We start from the raw sequence: 18,716 nt of genomic DNA on the forward strand, positions 1-18,716 counted from the left end.
GAGTGTTTTTATATTTATAGGTTTTGGTATGGGTAAGCTGATGCGAGGAAACTGACTGTGATGAAGCAGAAATTGAAGTAAGTAGGAGGAAGCTTTCACAACTGATGTTCAAGCAATGCTAACTAACAGGAATCTGCAGCATTTCTTGTGTCTGTTGTGGTCTTGTGATCCACATCTGTCATAACAAAGTAAACATTCACAGGTTTCATATTCCAAGAAGCTTATCTTGTGAAAGTTTCCTTTCTTCCCACATTTTTTGTTTCTTTTGCTTTTTTCTGTTTCAGGAACACGCTTCTTTTTCCACAAAGTCCATAAACTGAAACTACACAGTGTCAAACACATATAAACAGTGTGAGTACTGAAGTGTGCAAACACACACTACTATGTGGTAAATATGGGCTGATTGTTGGACGGCAGAGCAGCTCTGAGTCTTAGGCTTACTGAGATAGTTTCAGTAAGCCTGCTTGCTGACCTCAGTTCTCCTGGTTCCAGAGAAATGCACACTTCTTTGAAATCCTCCCCCACACTCATGTTTTCACACTTAATGACAGAAGCATCAACCACATTTCCCCTGAAGCCAGCACAAAGACTGGAATGGGTTGACCTTTGTAAAAACTGACTCTGGGAGACTGACAAAAGAGGGCTTCAGTACAAAAGTATAGCCACATGTGGCCGGACAGTTTCTGTGTTTCTTGATGTTCCCTGATATGCAGATACTGCTGGCCTTTGATGCTGGTCAAGTGATAATGAGGGGAATTACAGAATTTTTGGGTCACTGAAACTTCAGTTACACAGACAAACAAACATGTTTGTCTGTGTAACCGTAGTAAGTGCCAGCTCTTTGTAGAAACATCAGATTGTTGCGACATGATGCAGCTCATAAAAAGATTCAGTCTCAATCTCTAACATCAATTTATTAGCATTGTTTTCCAGGTCGTAACTTTTGTGCTGATAACACTTTATGACGCGCAGCTTTATACCCTATTTATTTCCACGTGTGTCAAGCTTATTGTGTTGTGTCACTGCACTAATCCCCTCCCGAGGGACTGAGTGAATGTCCCCAGATCAGCAGGATGGGATCCTTGACTTTGGAGAGGAGTGCAGAACACTTCGGAGAACCTCTCCATATTGTTCTGTACGTAAGGTCTTCTGCTCCAAAACAGCCGAGAGCGGCACTGAGCTGTGATGAGGGTAGGTCATGGGCCTTCTGCTGTGTCATTGGGTCAGACATGCAGTTGCATTTTGGTTATATTCTGCTCATATTTGTCTTTGATCCGTCTGAAATAATGAGCAGCAATGCAGAGGCAAGTCTGCACAAAGGCATCTATCTCAGAGGTGAGCTCGTATCTGCTTGTTTCTCTAAATTGATTTTAAGTGTCACAGATTTATTAAACAAGGCCCAGACAGGAAGAAGAGGGGAAATGGATCCTGGCAGCCTGGCAAAGCATTACGAGTACTGCAGTACTGTTCAGAAAGCATACATAAAAGTTAAGAAGAATGGCTTTGAGGATAACACTAACTTAAAAACAAGTCCACAAGTGATTGCATGGATTAAACAATATCACTGTTTGTTTCTTGTTTTTGTTATTTACCCATCTCCTTTGCTTCTAAGAAGATCAGACTGAGCCAGCATCAATACGAATCTAAAAATATGAGCGACCAAACAACTCCCACTTCCCACTTTACTGAGGTGACCTTTTGCACTCCTCTTTTCCACCCATAATAAGTCTTTCACTGCCTATAAATCAACCAAGCCACCTAAAATGATTGCTCCTTAGTCTTGTTTTGGCTCTGGGCAACCCATACTCCCAAATCAGTTCCATTTTATTAGATGTTAAAAATGTAGTTTATTAATCCAAAGAGCCGATATAGCTCTGAGGCAACTGTTAGACATGATCAAAATGGTGATTCGTGACGGGAGAAACTGTAGTTAACATCCCTTAGTTTGAAATGTGAAAAATATTGTATCCTCTTGTAGGAGCAAAGCCTGTGTGAGGCTTGCATAAGTACTTTGACTTTTCTTTTAACTGACTTCTGTGCCTGTGCTGTTTTTTGTTTGCTGCTATCGCCCCCTGCTGGTCACTGTTGGTACAGAATGTACATTTGGCACTTGCAGATAACAGTAGGGCTGGGTATCGTCACTGATTTCTAGAATCGATTCAATTCCGATTCACAAGGCCCCGAATCGATTCGATCCACGATTCGATTTAATTCGATTCGATTTAAATCTGGGAAATTTTGACAGTCAGAAATATTATAATTCAGATCATACATTTACATATTTTTGTATCAATAAAAAGGAAGCTGACACACGCAAGACTTTATCACAGGTGTGAGCATCACAGCAGAGGCCTTTGTGTCAAAGTAGCTGAGGATAAAACACAGAAAAACATGAAGGTGATTTTCCTGGCCTGGGATTTTATAAAAATATTCTGCAGTACATCAAAAACGAAAGAAAACCATTAATCAACATATGAACATCACCTCTGAAGTTACAGCGGTTTTATTACAGACACAGCATTTTGCATTTTGAATAATTTTAAAAAGTTTAAATTTGTTCAGTATTGAACAGCAGAAATGAGGTTTTCTTTTCGGAAGAATGTAAAAGGGAAAAAACAGGGCCGACAGCACTGTAAACAACAGTAGACTTGTGCGTGCGTAACAAGCAAGCGAATAATGAAGAAAGGGAAACTGTTCTTGAAGTACAGAGAGAGAGCTGTGCATCGCAGTGGAAGCAAAACAGTAAAAGTCTGAGTGAATTCATGACGATGTTTATGTGAAGCGTTTGGATCTTCTTTTGCTGCTGGTTCGGTCAATATTGTTTGGAGAGAGATCAAACTAACAGCTTTAGAATCGGCGCATAAAGGGCGTGCACACAAAGCGCAGACCCGCCGACAGATCAGAGTCAGCGAGCTGTCGGCTTTCAGCCCCGACTGTGAGAAAAGCGACATCTAACTGATTCTGATCCGCGGGTCCCGCTGTGTGTTTAAGTCTTTGTGCAGAATCCCTGTTCCTGCTCTCATTTACTGTCTTAACTGTTTGGTGGTTCTTGAAATTTTGTGAGATTTCACCTGAGATTCTGGCATTTTGGGCAAAATAAATTTATATTAAAAAATCGATTCAGGATTTTAATGAATCGATTTTACGTTATCCAAGCCAGAATCGATTTTAATCGATGAATCGATTATAAGAACCCACCCCTAGATAACAGTGTTGTAGCTATATTATAACTATACATGTGTTTTTAGATACTCATTCATTGGTCTGTTGAAACAGTGTATCAAATGTATAATTTTTTGTTGAATTATTGTGTTAATTAATTTAAGCCAATATTATTATTATGAATATATTATAATAAGTAGTAGAAAATGAAAACAATAAGTCATAAATGTGTATGTATTTACTTTTTTAAATAATCAAGATGAATTAGATGAACATAGAAAACTGTGTCACGCATGCATTTTGCTTTCTTTTCAGAATAAACTTTGGTTAAAGTTAAAAGTTTTAAGTTTTACAACTCTAAAATAAAATCTGCTATCTCTCATCGACTATCAAGATGCAGCATCCAGATTACTCTGAGCTCTTCCCTTTTAAAAATGATAGAAATAACAATAATTTTCCACCTGCTTCCGGTTACAGTAATTCAAAATGATCAAACTTAAATAGATTTTTTCTATCTCAGACAAACATGGATTTCCAAAGGTCATCGTATTCCTTTAAACATATCAAAACATAGTGTTATTCATATTTCCTATCCCTCTCTTCCTTTTGATTTTTGAAACGAATTACAGATCATCGTTGAAAGCCAAACTTCAGAAGTTACATGACAAAATCAGAGTGCTTTATGTACTAAACTAATTTCCAAAAACTGTGGCCGCAAAGGTGCTACTAACTAGTAAGACTGAAAGTCCCACTTCAGTGACTAACTTCACTTCTGAAAGCATGCACTGCATCAAGCCTTATATTTTCAAACCATCGCAAGTTCATGTGAACCTACCAACTGTCCACCTAAGACCCTGTGAGCTCTGACCCCATGCTCACACTGCGAAAACGCTGAGGTTCACTGAAGGACGGCACAGTGAGGAAGGACATTTTGTTTCCTCCCAAGGGAGGTTTGGGGGTGGACACAGCTTTGTTGTGACTGATAGCTGGCTGGGAGCTGCAGAGCTCCAGACTAGAGTGGGCAGCTGGGTGAAAGAGGAGAGCAGAGGGGTGACTCGAGGTGATGGGAATGGGGGAGTATGGTCGAGAAGACTTCTCTCTGGAGGACTTAGGTGGGGGAGGAAGCAGAGACACTGGAGCTCTGGTTGTCTCTCCGCTCTCTCCTTTCCCTTCTTCTTCCCCAATCTGGTGCTCTTCGTTGCACTTACTCTCCACTCTACTCAACTCTTTCCTCTCCTTGATGGCAGGTTGCTCTCCTGGCCTGTCCTGCTCAGACCCAAACTGAATCTCCAGCAAAGGCGTTCTGGCACTCTTCTCATCCCTAAAACTGCACACAGTGCTCTGTGTCTCCTGCCCGAGCCCTGATGGCAGAGACCCCGCTTTACCTATTTTACAGCTGTCCTCGTCTTCATCATCGCTGTTGTACTGGTCAATGCCGGGGGAGTGGCGCAGTCTCTGGAGCTGTGCTGAGGTGCGTCGAAGGGCCCCTCCCATTAGGCCAGTCGGTGATGGGGCTGAGTTGAGAAGGCGGTTGAAGAGAGCCATGTTAGGATGGCGAGTTCCTGACTCTTCCAAGTTCTCAGCAATATCTTCCAGAGGCTGGAAGTGCATCTCCTCTTTAGGAATCCTGTCAAGCGATACAGCAATTTATGTTCCATGTTCAGAGTTGTGTTTTGCGTTTTCAGCCTTCCTCTGGGGAACAGGTTTTACCATTTCTCAGCCCTAACTACGTCAAAGTACTTGATTTAATTTAGGTGCATTACTTTCATTTTCACAACTGAAATTTTCCCACCATGAGGGGGGAATCCAGTTGAAGGTGTCAAAGTCACAAAGGAAGTACATGTACAATGAGAAGGTAATGTAAAACTTACGCCATGTCAAAAGTGGACCCCTGGAACGAGGGCTTACGCAGGACGAAGAGAGTGGCTGCGGTGTAGGGTGGACGGGGATTGGAGTCATTCCAGTAACGGTCTCTCTCCATCATCGGCAAATCTCCATACATCTCATCCACAGCCATCATGGAAACCTACAGAATGAAATGCAAAGAGATGCACACATAATAAGTATCCACAATAAGAAAAAAAGTCCAATTAAAATCAAGCAAGCACAACAGAAACAAATTTTACCTGATGGTCGCTCTCTGAAAACATTTAAAACAGATTACAATAACTGCCACAGTGTCATTATAGTAGGCCAGAGATATGGAGGAGAAATTTAAAAAACAAAACAATGAAGAAGCTGCATTTGATAATGAGGCCACAAAGTTCCTCCCTGAGAAGTTGATTGCTACAAGATCAGAAAAAGAGCATTAAGAAACCTGGAAGTTTCTGTCTATCAGCCAGTTGGTCTCAAAGTCGTCATCATCTTCTCCAAAAGGGTTGATCAGCTGCTCAGCAACCTTCAGAACAAAACATAAAATATGAAAAAAAACCCACAATAACTCTCCATGTGTTACTTTTTTTTTTTTTTTTTAGAATCAAACAGGGAATAAATGTGCTGTAAGCCTAAATCTGACCTTGAGCCAGCCTGCATAAAAGAAGAACTGCAGTAGAGTGAAGATGGGCACATAGAGGTCAAGGTCATGACCTGGATAACCTTGACTGGGGTCCAGGAACTGGCGACCAATTAGACACACCAGGAAAAAACTGTACACGGCCAAAGTCACCACCTGAGGGACAGATGGATTTAGGTGGTTTTGTGGTTTACTCTGCAGCTTTTCTTTAACCTCTTTTTTATCATTACAATACTAAAATGATCAAAAATAAGCACTAAAATACACTTATTTTATTTTACATTTACAACAGATTAAGTGTTTATTAAAGACAGTTTATGTGAACATCAACAAATGCAATCTGACTAATCAAAAATTTATTTAATAGCTGCATACAAATACACTGAGCCATATTCCTTAATTAAGTTATGTACTTATAAACACTAACACAGTAAATAAGTCTTTTTGGTTACTTATTTTTGATTGTTGCATGTTTGATCCTATATATCACAAAGCTCTAGAATGCAGCTGTAGTTATAGATTTGTTTTATTAGTTAAAATTATTACTTTTTATAAAAATCACTGTAAAAGCTAAGTACGTCCTTACTGTTTCCATTGGAAATAAGAGGATAAGTAGCAGCTAGGTGTTGCTAATCAAATGCACTTAATGAAATGATAATCAACAAGTGTGACCACCTCTGTACAAGCAGAGGTTTTAGCAGTTTGCCAGTCTGAAGCATTCAGGTAAGTGTTAACACAATGCCGCAATCATTCCAGGAGTGGACATCCCAGCAAATTCATCCCATGGTTAGAGTGTGTCGCGCTCAGACAAATTGCAAGAATTAGACTCTGAACAACATCTCAGACTCTACAGACCTCAGTTAGCGCTCAGTGTTCAAGTTCATGGTAGTACAATTAGAAAAAGACTGAACAAGTATGGTTTGTTTGGAAGCTTCCCCTTGAGAAAGCCTCTCCTCTCTAACGAACATGGCAACATGACTTAAGTTACACCTGAAAGAAACCATAAGACTCCCAGAACAATGTCCGGTGGACATTACACACAGTACCACATTTAATGAAAACCAAGCACAGCATATTAGCATAAGCGCCTCATATCAGATGTGAAGCACATTGGTGTTTTGGGCTTATTTTCCAGCCACAGGACGTGTGCACCTTCTAATCATTGAGTTGACCATAAACTCCCCTGTGCACCAAATGTTATAGAGTCAAATGTGAAGTCATCTATCTAAAACAACTGAAGCAATGAACATTGAAAGACTGATAAAGTCATACAGAAAATAATTACTTTGAGTTACTGCTGCTAAAAGGTCGATCTACAAGCTACTAAATCACAGGATGTACTTAGTTTTTCACGAGACTGCATAGAGTGCTGTGAAAACTTTTTATTTCAAATGAATGTACATGACTTGTCACTAGGGACTAATTTATTATTTATATTTGAACAATTACAATTTGAGAGATGCAGTCTTTCACCTGTAAGTTTTTGTCACTTCAGCTGGAAGCAATCGCAGTCATTTCTTTGACATCAGTGAATAAAATTGAAACAAAAGCCTAATGTAAAAAAAAATGTTTGTGTGAAAGAAAATCATAGTTTAATTAAAGATGTGTGTAAGAGTTAATAGCAGTGCGATAATAGTCAGCACTTACCTGAGTGTAGACCAGAGGAACACTGATCATGTCATAATGAAACAGCATGCTACACTTCCCTCTGAATGCATTCAGTTCCTGTTCACACACAAATAAAGAAACTAGCTGTCTGTGTGAATGCATATCTAAGCCTGCATATCCACCAAAACACAACTTTAATTCTGCTGTACCTCCAGCAGTAGTTTGAGAGTGTGATTGTCTTTGATTCTGCCCTCGCAGCGAGCCATAGCAGCCAAGTTGGTGAACCAAACACAGGGAATCCAGTACTTGTTATATGGAGAGTGGAGACCCTCAAACTTCTTTCGCTCATCTCTTGTCATGAATCCTGCATGGACCAAAACCGGACTTGTTTATTATGTAAGACTTCAGTTTAAATAACAGCAAGAAACTGGGATGAGGATTCATAGACAATAGTCACAAAGAACTGCTTCAGAAAACAAACATAGTCTTCTGACGCTGTTCAAATCTCTGAGAATTGTTTGTGACTCTGTGAAATAACTTCACATTGTAAATCAAAGCAGGAGAGTCATTTGTGTGTGACTGGGCTAAAACACTTTGGGTCACTTCTTGACTACAGCCTGGGAAACATCTGATCACTGATACTCATCATCAGCATCAGCGAGTGAATGGCTATTTTACATTAACAGCTAAGAATAGACCCACACCACTCCCATCACCATCTTCCCTCCTTCACCATCCTTCTTACCAGCTTCTACCACGTGGTCCATGGTGGGGAAACGTTTGAAGACAGCAGTGCTGACAGAGCGGAGGATGAGCAGGGCTGACAGACTGGCGTAGCGCATCATGGTGCGCCTCAGCAGACGGCCTCGCTCGTCGCTCCCCTGGAGGCCGCCTGACAGGACGCACATGAGTCTGTCAGGGAGTGGGATGCTGGTGTACTGGTTCCACCACCTGTTCACCACCAGGGTCACATAGAAACCTGCAAACAGCAGTGGACAGATGATTACTACTGAAGATCTAAGTAAAAAACTGGAACTTTTAAAAAACATGAGATCATATGCTATCTTGTAAGGTCCATAAAGGGGCCTAAAGGATGTCAAGTGGTTTGAGTTTACTGTTACAGTGCTGTGAAAAAGTATTTGCCCCCTTCCTGAGTGGCTAATCCAAACCTATCCAGCCCTATGTGAAAAAGTAACCCAACTCATGTTAAATCATGAATTAACTGCGATTAACCACGTTTTTGAAACACTGAGTTCACTTTCACTACCCACACCCAGGTCTGATTACCGCTAGACCTGCTAAATCAAGAAATCACATAATATAATCTACCCGACAAAGTGAAATAGGATAAAAGATCTTAACAGAAACACATCAGGTCGTGGTCTAAAAATCTAAAGCTGAGAAACAAAGTCACTGATGTCTATTAATCTGAAAAGGATTACACAGGTTTTGGGACTCCAGTGAACCAGAGTGAGAGTCATTATCCACAAATGGAGAACATTTGGAACAGTGGTGAACCTTCCCAGGAGTGGCCATCCTACCAAAACTATTCCTAAAGTGCACTGACAACTCAACCAGGATCACCAAAGAGCTCAAAATGACATGTAAAGAACAACAACTTAAATAAAAAAGAAAAGAAAAAACAACATCTCACAAGGAGTCAAAGGCCAGGGTGAAGAGGTGGGTTTTCAGAAGTGTTTTAAAAACAGGCAGAGAAGAGGCCTGTCTAATCTCTAAAGGCAGATTGTTCCACAGTTTTAGAGCTGCTACGGCAAAAGTACGATCTCCTCTAAGCTTATGCATATAATGCTGTAGCAACTCAGAGAGATAAGATGGGGCTAGGCCATGGAGGCTTTAAATGCAAATGAAATCATTTTAAAATTAATCCTAAAAGAAATGGGCAGCCAGTGAATTAAAATAAAAGACTGGCAAATATATGGCCTTAATGGAAGAGTTTCAAAGAGAAATTCTCTGCTGACCAAAAACAACACAAACGCTTTTTTCACATTTGCCAAAAAACCCCCCAAAAAAAACAGGACTTTTAGAAAGTATTCTGTGGACTGATGAGACAAAAGTTGAACTTTTTGGAAGGTTTAATGATGTAAAACTAACACAGCACTTATTAACAGTCAAACATAGTAGTCATAGTTGCCATTACTTGCGGTACCACGAATTCTGATATCTACTAGAAAATCCTGAAGGAGAATGCTCAGCCATCAGTTCATGTCCTGAAGATCAAACACACTCAGATTATGCACCAGGACAATGATCGGAAACACAGCAGCAATTCCATCTACTCAGGATATCGTTGTCTAATGATAAAATTTGTTTGATGATCTGACAAATATCCAAAAAACTAAAAATTAGAGGCAAATACTTTTTCACAGCATTGAACATAATGTCTTGTTAAGCCCGATGGATCCCAATAGAGAACCAGTAACCTTGACTAATGACTCACAGGATGCATAAGAATAATTAGGTGATTTACATCCACAAAGTAAAACCAACGAAACATGCAAACAGTGCAAGGACGGATGAACTTCAACAAAAGCGGAGTCTGTAAACTGAAAATCCCTCATGTAGTAAATGCACTAAAGGGTTTTTAAGACCCACACAAAAATCTGCTATTATCACTGTTAAAAATGTGTAGATCTCTTTTTAAAAACATTATTCTAATATTTGCATAATCAAACCTTCAATTACAAACAGCAGATATGTAACTCTAGAAGCTACAAACCCATGAAACAAGGGTCTCGATGTCTAGAGCTGAGGATCGCTGACAAAAATCTATAAAACATGAGCCTTGTCCTATTTAGCAAACTATTCCTATTTTCTGGATGCAAACATCAGGAGTAAATCATAAAAGTGAAAAAGATCTGGGAGACAGCAAAAAGGTGATCATTAGCTTACCCAGTACAAAAGACATGGGGATGAGACTGGCATAGTGATTGCAGTAAATTGCCAGCTTTTCGAAATACCTTTTCTGGTCATCATACAGGAAAAATCTAAAAACAACAGAGGAAAAGTTTTCCAAAGTTTAGTATGATGAATGGATCAAAGCACTGATAAAGCAATCCTCCTTTCTCACCTGTAAGTAATACTGATGGCGGTATACATGGCAAAGAAAGCCAGGAATTCTTTATATAACACCTTGTAGATGCTCCCTTTCCAGGCCCAGAGCAGCTTGGAGAAGCCACAGAATCGGGCGTTTGCAACTCTAGCCGTGTATGTGACCGTCATCAGTGACAGAAGATCTACAAGTCTCCAGAATAAAATAAAAAAAAAAACAGCTGTTTGGAAGAAACAGCTAAACTCAGGTGAGCCAGAGACAATGAGAACATGATCTCACAAAAAAAGTTTTTATTTCTAGTTATTGATTGTAGTTATTTAAAAAAAAAAAAACATCTACTTACCTTTTGTTGTGATTTAGCTTGCTGAAATGTTCAGCGCATCCCCTGTGCGTAATTGGCACCTCTGGATAAGTGAATTCATATTTTCATTTAGTAGTACCGTCTTCCATTTGCCTTGTTCTGTGCTGTTTTTTCCAATGAGCTCGGAAGCCTGTGATCAAGTGGCTCCGTTAAGTTGAAGCTCATTCGGCTGCGTGGCAGTAATCCTACGTGCCTCCTCAGTGCGTCCAGTGGTCAGTGCGCCCCGGGGTAAATCCCCGAAACGAGAAGGAGGAGCTCGTTAACGCGACCCCCGACCGGGAGAGCGGGGCTAGGTGATGGAACACAAGCGACAGGCCGCAGCGCCGGGGCACCAGGAGCGCATAGGACCGTGCAGTACAGTAGAAAATTATGCAACAATAGCAAGTGAACCATGGCAAAGTTTCGTGTTAAGTGATACGAAAGAAAATCACCCAATTTTCCAGTTACAGATCAGTAATTACTGCGTGCTGCAGCTTAAATAACAAACATCTTAAGATACTCATACCATCTTAAAGGAGCATTTTATGTCAAAGCTTCCTCCACTTTTCTTAAACTTAGTTGTACTGTAATAAGGAGATATCAGTGGAGTGGAGCTCCGCATCTGGATATAGTTTGAGACTTTTTTTTAAATCATGTCTCCAAAGTACCCAACACGACTTATCGACCACACTTTAAACTGAGACACTTCTTGGCGTTCATTGATACAATAGTCATTTTGTGTCATTTTTCCTCCCACTTTTGTGTTCTTTTCAGTGGGAGGCTTTTATGTTGCTCCTGAACTGCTTTGTTGGAAGGTTAAATGGGGCTTCATGCTCTGTCGGAGCCGATCTGCACACTGCTCAGTTTGGTGGTCTGTGCGCACGCAAGAATTTGCTTCAGTCCCCTCCAATTAAACGATTAATTCAACTGGCACGCAGATGAAAAAGAAATGACCATGAAAGACTTTCAGCTGAGGCAAGTTTGTTTTAATCAACACTGACATTATAATTTAAGGAAAATCTATAGAAAACAGATTCTTACCAACTCAAAAACTGTCCGTGACAGAGAGGGGAAATGGAGCTTTTAACTGAGAGTGCACTATCCTGTCATTTATTTATGTTTCACTTGGGAAGCACCAATCAAGGCAGCCAGGAATCTGATATTCAATCAAAAGGGAAAGGATGCTTTAAATTTCCTTCACCTCACCATTCATTTAACATTTGATCAAGTGACATTCAATATGTATTTTAATTAACAAAGCGCTGAATAAGGCTACTAATATCTTTCAATGGTGTTCCCATATAGTTCTCAGTCAACAGGATGGACACAGGTTTGACAGAAACACACTGGATGAGTTTATGAGCGCTGTATAGGAACATGAACAGGGAGATCAGCAGTGCCCAACAGCTTTAGCTTCCAGCTCAAACATCACCAGTCACATCAAATAAAACTGCAACCTTCCTCCACATACCAACCAAAGCAACTAGTGTCCTTTATGGATAGAAAACAATAAATCTGACTGATGTTCTCATTATTGTCATCTAATGATCTGATAAATGGTAAAAGACACTCAAATTTGTTTTGTTTCAGTTTGTTTTGGTTGCAATAACAAGGCTGTAACTAAAGACCACACAAGCTGTCTTCCTGGTTTTTTTTTAGTGTTTTCTTTTTTATTTCCCTGCCACCACCACAACCTGAATATAGAAATCTGGATGGAAAAAGTGTGATACACGAGTTTGTTTGAATTTTTAAGTTGCAAATCAAATGGAAGAAGACACACAGTCACCATGAATCACACAGAATAAACAAGTCATAAACATCAACCATCTGAAAGCTGTTTTCTCCTCAAACACACAGCACTGTCACTGGAAACACTTTGTTTTCACAACTGAGGCTGCACAGGGTGTGGGAGAGGAGGGGACGATTTTTCAATTCTTCTGTCGAGAAAAAGTTAAATGCTTAAAGTAGGAACTGCCACAGTGGATATGAAGACAAGAGAAGGTGAAGTGAGAGTAAGGCGGCACGCATATGTACCATCTTATCTCCAAAAATAATGCAGCTTCTCTATGGGTTTACTTGTGATGTCGTGGGGGGTGGGGCACCCTTCAATGCAGGCGGGTGTCTCGCTGTAACCGTGCTGTGAAGATACCGTGTTGAGGAGTGAATGGATCGTCTTGAGGCTGTTGCTGCAGGATTTGAGGCTTGCTGGGGATGGAGCTCAGAGGAGGATAACTCAGACTGCAGAGCTGTGTCTGTAGAATGGGGGGAGAGGAGGCGGCCCTGCGAGGGGGCAGGACATCACTTGTTTGGGGGTTTGTAGGGTTCCAGAAGTTGCTTAGAGAACATGTTGACCTTGTCGGCACCTCGAACTTCATGGGGCAGTAGAGGTAACTTGACTATGTGGAAATCCTCGTAAAGATCTTCCATCTGTGGGCAGAAGACAAACCACCAATAAAGTTGTGTGACTTTGAACTGTAAATATTGTAAATAAACTTTCCCATTTCTCCTGATTCATACCTGGTCTAAATATTTCGACTGAATTTTATGGCGGGCTTCACACATTTTACATGGCCTGTCTGCATCAGGGAAAACGAGCTGGTTGACAATGATGTTGTGCGTGTCGATGCGGCACTTGGCCAGTTCCTGAATCAGCCGCTCTGTCTCATAAAGTGACAGAAATTCAGCAATACACACACAGATGAAGGTGGTCTGCTCCTGAAGGGTGAGAGGAAGGTGCGTCACAACACACATAGATAAAAACTATTAATATGACTTCATGAAGCTCAAATTTCCTCCAAATACTGAATTCGTTATTTACATTAAATATTTTGTCTAAACAGGTAGATGAGTTCCCATCAAAGAACAAAATCAAAAGGAACAACAAAACCTAAAGCAGTCAAGTAAAACAGACTAGCTACTAGGGCTCAACAGGGGTGGAGTTAGAACTTTAAAAGAAAATAATAAAAAGGTGAAACTGTTGTCGAAACTTCTTTTGTCCTAATGACAAAATAGTATAAAGAGGGCTTGATAAGAGGGATACATGCATGTGCAACAGGCCGCTGTGCACAGTGAGTCACTCCAAAAAAACTCTTGTATCCACACACACTATTGACACTCGAACCAGCTAAAGTTTCTTCTGTCATCAGATAAGACTTGTTACAGAGGGTGTGCATGTAGCTACCACAGCACCTCATTAGAACAGTATATGACTGAAGTGTAGTGTGAAAAGGCTTATTCATCGTGGGTGGGTGGAGACTACAACCATTAAAGCAATTACATCTTTAACTGACAATGATGTTGCATCTGGTTCATCTGTACAATAATGCCAAAATTAGAAAGTGGCTGAAGGAAAAAAAAAAATGTCCAGGGATCATTATTATTTTTAGGCTAGACAAGTGTAATTTTCTTTTATCGAGTTGTTCTAAAGGCTCTCTGAAAAGCTTTCAGTTGATCCCAAATGTAAGAGAACTAGAAAACACATTTTTATATACATAATAAAATCAGAGAGGAGCACCCTCCCTTAACCTGATTTCCACCAGACAGGGCTCTTCCCGTTAAAAGGCAGTTAATTCTACCCTCAATCATCAAATCAATAGTAAGCTATTACTATATAAATCCCAAAGTTGTATAAGAATATATAAATGTGACTTACAGGGTCTTTGAACTGCTCACTAACTGAGCGAATGACTGGCAGGGTTTCTTCAAGCTTTGAGGCCAGCTGGTCTGCGTTCATGTCACCCAGACCAAGCATATTACACATCTAGAAACAGCAAAAGAGATGGACAGTGTGAGTGAAAACAAGAGAAGAGAGAAAGAGAAAACACTGGAGAAAGAAAAAGGCCAACAAAGTGAATATATTTAATCAGAAATCATGTTTTATGTGCAGAATAATGAAAATGGTTTGAACCGATCTGCTCGTCTCAGCACCCACCTGAGAGATGAAAGGGCTAATCTGGTTCTTGATCTGCATGAGGCGGCCTAGACCTCGCTCCACAATCGTGGGAAAGTTAAGCAGTCGCAGTGTGTGACCAGTAGGGGCAGTGTCAAAGACCACCACTGAGAAGTTCATTCCCTTCACTAATCTGAGATACAGGCAAACAACAGTGGTAAGTATAACACTCACTAACTGTCCTTAAAACTTCAGACATGCTGCGAGAAAACTCAAATACAAAACTACCTCATGACCTCTGCATAGCTCATAGCCTCATCGATGCCGGGGAAGGCGCTCATCGCTTCCTGCATCATCTTCTTGCCCATGCTGAGCATATTGTCCTCCTCGAAGAACTCATCAGGCAGCTCTGCCACACCCAAGCTCGGGTCAATCTCCTGTATACACATGCCCAAATCCTAAGATCAGAACACTTCAAATAGATTGCAAATGTTTTTATGCCCTCCAGTGATTGAGTTTGTTACACAGTGGTGCTTGTGAGACTCACATGTGGAACTGGCTAGCCTCGTGACTCTGAAAAGATGGTGATCTCATGCACTAACTTGTTTTTTCCAAAAACAGAATGAACAAACCCTCTGTGCTTTTTAAACTCTGTCTAAACGTTAGTCTTTAATATGATGCAAAGATGAAAATGTGGATAAGAAAATCCTTGTACTGTGGATGCTTGCTCATTGTTGTTTCATAGACTTCATCAATGTTATTAATATTATTAATAACATGCTTCTCAGAAAAAAATATATTTGCAAACATTTGAGTTCAATTTTTAATCTCATCAAGCAGCACCTCACACTTGTAACATTTAATAGCTGTTAGGTGTACACATATACTCACCATTGCAAAGAGGTTGTCATAGCCCTTAACCTTAGTGGGTACCTTTGAGAACTTCTGGTCAAAAGCATCAGAGATGTTATGGGCAGGATCTGTGGAAATGATGAGCACACTCTCCCGAACAGCAGCCAGCTGGACAGCCAAACTACAGCTGTCAGAAGGACATGGAAAGGGGACAGGTTTGTGTTTAAAGAGCCTGTTAAGAGTATTTTGTGCCCAATGTAAGCATGTAAGAAATGCTGTGCAACTGACCAACAATGAGATCCGCAATGTTTTGAATTCTTAATCCTTCATGTGCATGCATGCCGTGTAAAGCACAAAGTAAAATTCTAATCCATTTCCACTTTGTGAACATTACCTTCCCCCAGTTACTTTGATGAAAGCAACTTTCGCATGCAATTATATTCCAACTGAAACACAGTAGATAACTTAAGGGATAGCATATGCGACAGTGGTTGATCTATGCGCAATGTTATCGTGGCTGCTCTGATGTGATGTACATATTTGTTTGACACATTAGATTTTTGTTAGTTATCTTGTTTGAAATAAGTCCGCTACAGACTAGATCCACGTTCATTTGGAATCGCATTTATTCATATTTTTTTCTTCTTGTTATGAATAAAGATATGATAATACGGGCTTGACAGCCTAACTCTGGAGTCTCCTTTAACTCTGGGTGAAGTAAAAGAACAGGTAACATTAGCAGCAGGTTATTGATGATGGCTTATACGGTGATTACTGAAGGTGTTGAGAAAGTCGTGAATCCATGTGTCAGCTGCTAACGTTAGCTGCTCACTGCGCTTCACAGCTACCAAACTGCCCGGCGAAAGGACTCCTTACTCAAATCTAAAACATAACAGTCACTTTTCTTTGATGCTAGCGCGTCTTTAGGTAGAAATTTAACACCAGTCTAATCTCGTCGTGGGAAAATTACCCACGCAATTCATTTTCGGACAATGATCAACGTCAACTTATGGTAACGGCTAATGCTAGCCAGCCGCTCAAGCCGAGTCAGTATCCGGAGGCAATTTAGCATTTTAATCAACTTACCTACATGTCGTTTTACCAACGCCACCCTTCCCACCCACAAATATCCATTTCAAAGATTTCTGCTCGATGATATTCTTCAGAGTTGGTTCTAACGGCTCCACATCGGGCGCATCTTCAAATTCGTCTTCCACCAAAGCTGCCATCTTGTATGTGTACAGTCAGCGACGTACAGCTCAGGAGTTACGCAAAGACTTATCCACAGTTGATGCATTCACTGCTCCTCGGAGTTTTGATCCACGCAAGGTTTCACACTGCCGCAGGGTTGTACGACATTTGGTAGTTTTAATATTGAAGACACTATTAATTTTTGACAGAAGAAGACAAGGAATCACATAAGCACTGACAATTATATTTTATTCATATTATATTCATGCGCATGTGTACATTAGAATAGTTTGCAAGGAAGTCATCTAGAAACAGGTTTATGTAGATTTTGAATTTAGAATGATTAGTATATATCTTCAATTAATACTGTCAAGTATGATCAATCAATCAAACACAACAGTGAGTTACCAAAAACACTTTCATTTTTAATGTTCTCTGTAAACAAAAAATGTTTGATACTGTTTGAATATGAAAGTGCAAAAATAGAGTGAAAAAGAAAAATTGGAAGAAACATGCACAATCCACGAATTTACCATAAACATGAATGTAGCACGAACTACACTAAACTCAGCGCCTTAGAAATTGCAGTTTACTGACGTAAAACAGTTACTTAAATATTTATTAAGCCAGTTTGTACTAAAAATGTTGAAAGTTTAGAGCAGAGAAAATGAAAGAGCAGGTAGCGGCATCGTCTTAGTAATTAAAAGTAGCCATGTTCGATCATTTCAACTATAACACTGAAAATCAACAAAATAATAAAAAACACAGTGTGCACAGAAAAAAAGCCGGTCTGCAGTGATAAAAAACATTCATTTACATGAACACATGCATGCAGTCACCACAGGATAAGGCACTTGTCTCCATAAACATCTTTTCCTTGTTTCACCTGTCCCCATCTGAGCACTGCCATCAGAGTTTTCACCTCTCAATTTTCTGGAGCGATCATCTCCATCTCTGACTTCAATGCAGTGCCAAGCCAGAATCTTTATGTGTGTTGTTTGAGCTCGCACGCAGTTCATCCCACTGGGAAAGGAGCAACTTTGCCCTCCATCTGGCCCTTCACAGTCAGTCTGCCGCAGCCACCGTGGCCAGAAGGTTGGGCCCAGATCGACCCACTGGTGCTGTAATTTGCATGTTGCTGAGCGCACCAGCCATCCTCTGACTGAATTGGCAGCATCTGATGGCAGAGAACTGAGGTCCAGTTCTGCAGCCTCCTTCTCTAGTTTCTGCTGATATTTTGCGTAAGCCTTTCTCAGTTCTGGAGACACACGCAGGTTAAATTTCTCTTTGAAGGTGGTAAGGGTAGGCTGACTTCCTTTGGGGGACTCAAAAGGGTGATCTACAGACATCCAAAACGGGTCAAACGAGGATCCCAGAAGACGCAGGAGGCGAGAAGGCTGGCGATGTCTGACTTTGGGCATGTAGTGGTAGTCGTCAGCATTTGTGATGAGGGTGTATGGACGGATTGGCTGTGAGAAGGATGGGAGACTGGCTCCCAGCTGAAGAAATGGTGAATCCCAGCCTGTGCCATCCTGGTCTTGAGCAACAGTCACATTTGGATGCTGATTTTGAGTTGAAATGTTGGAAATAAAGGCCAGAGATGCATCCAGGAGAAAAGATAGGAAAATCCAACAGAGACAAATGGCAAACTGCCCACACATGGTCTTCAGATCTGGACTGTAGCTCAAAGAATGAAAAATTGCTCTTTTAGCTTTTCCCTTCAGTCCTTTAGTTATGCTTTCAGTTGGTGCTAGGTGCTTCAGGGACTCTGTGTACCCAACACCAGACATCCTTGGGCTCTTAAACAACAACATACTGAATTCAGTGTCTTATCACACAAGCAGCACTCTATTGAGTATGGCACACTTGAGTTCCCAAGACTGATATTTTGGCTAACTTGCAATCTGAATATAAGACAACTATGCTGAAATTTGGTTTAATGCAAGGTGTCACGTACCAAAATTTCCACACTTCACACTTTTGCAAAGTGCCAACTTTAAATGGGTTATCAATGAAATATTCATTGGATAAAGTTGGTGTGTAAATCACTGGACTAAGGAGTAAAATATTTTAAAAAGAGACCACATGAAAA

General features: G+C 40.5%; 3 protein-coding genes across 3 annotated transcripts; all 3 read right to left on the reverse strand.

Annotated features, from left to right (window-relative positions):
- Positions 1–4,008: 4,008 nt before the first annotated feature.
- best2 (bestrophin 2) lies at positions 4,009–10,522 on the reverse strand. Its single transcript, XM_085356357.1, has 9 exons — positions 10,371–10,522; positions 10,193–10,287; positions 8,028–8,261; positions 7,492–7,646; positions 7,322–7,399; positions 5,678–5,830; positions 5,480–5,560; positions 5,034–5,188; positions 4,009–4,789 (listed from the first exon to the last, which is right to left on the reverse strand). The coding sequence occupies exons 1-9, from the start codon at positions 10,520–10,522 to the stop codon at positions 4,009–4,011; spliced, it is 1,884 nt and encodes a 627-aa protein (XP_085212483.1).
- A 1,144-nt stretch (positions 10,523–11,666) lies between these two features.
- On the reverse strand, positions 11,667–16,668 carry get3 (guided entry of tail-anchored proteins factor 3, ATPase). The gene is made up of 7 exons (XM_085356358.1): positions 16,520–16,668; positions 15,473–15,620; positions 14,870–15,018; positions 14,624–14,774; positions 14,345–14,452; positions 13,210–13,407; positions 11,667–13,119 (listed from the first exon to the last, which is right to left on the reverse strand). The coding sequence occupies exons 1-7, from the start codon at positions 16,660–16,662 to the stop codon at positions 12,991–12,993; spliced, it is 1,026 nt and encodes a 341-aa protein (XP_085212484.1). The 5' UTR covers positions 16,663–16,668; the 3' UTR covers positions 11,667–12,990.
- A 765-nt stretch (positions 16,669–17,433) lies between these two features.
- LOC146631124 (noggin-2-like) lies at positions 17,434–18,438 on the reverse strand. Its single transcript, XM_085356360.1, has one exon. It carries the CDS (start codon positions 18,436–18,438, stop codon positions 17,434–17,436), a length of 1,005 nt encoding a protein of 334 aa, XP_085212486.1.
- Positions 18,439–18,716: the final 278 nt, after the last annotated feature.

The sequence above is a fragment of the Diplotaxodon limnothrissa genome, linkage group LG6, assembly GCF_057381915.1.
Source record: "Diplotaxodon limnothrissa isolate DT_005_m linkage group LG6, D_limnothrissa_male_GT1.1, whole genome shotgun sequence".
Classification (NCBI taxonomy): domain Eukaryota; kingdom Metazoa; phylum Chordata; class Actinopteri; order Cichliformes; family Cichlidae; genus Diplotaxodon; species Diplotaxodon limnothrissa.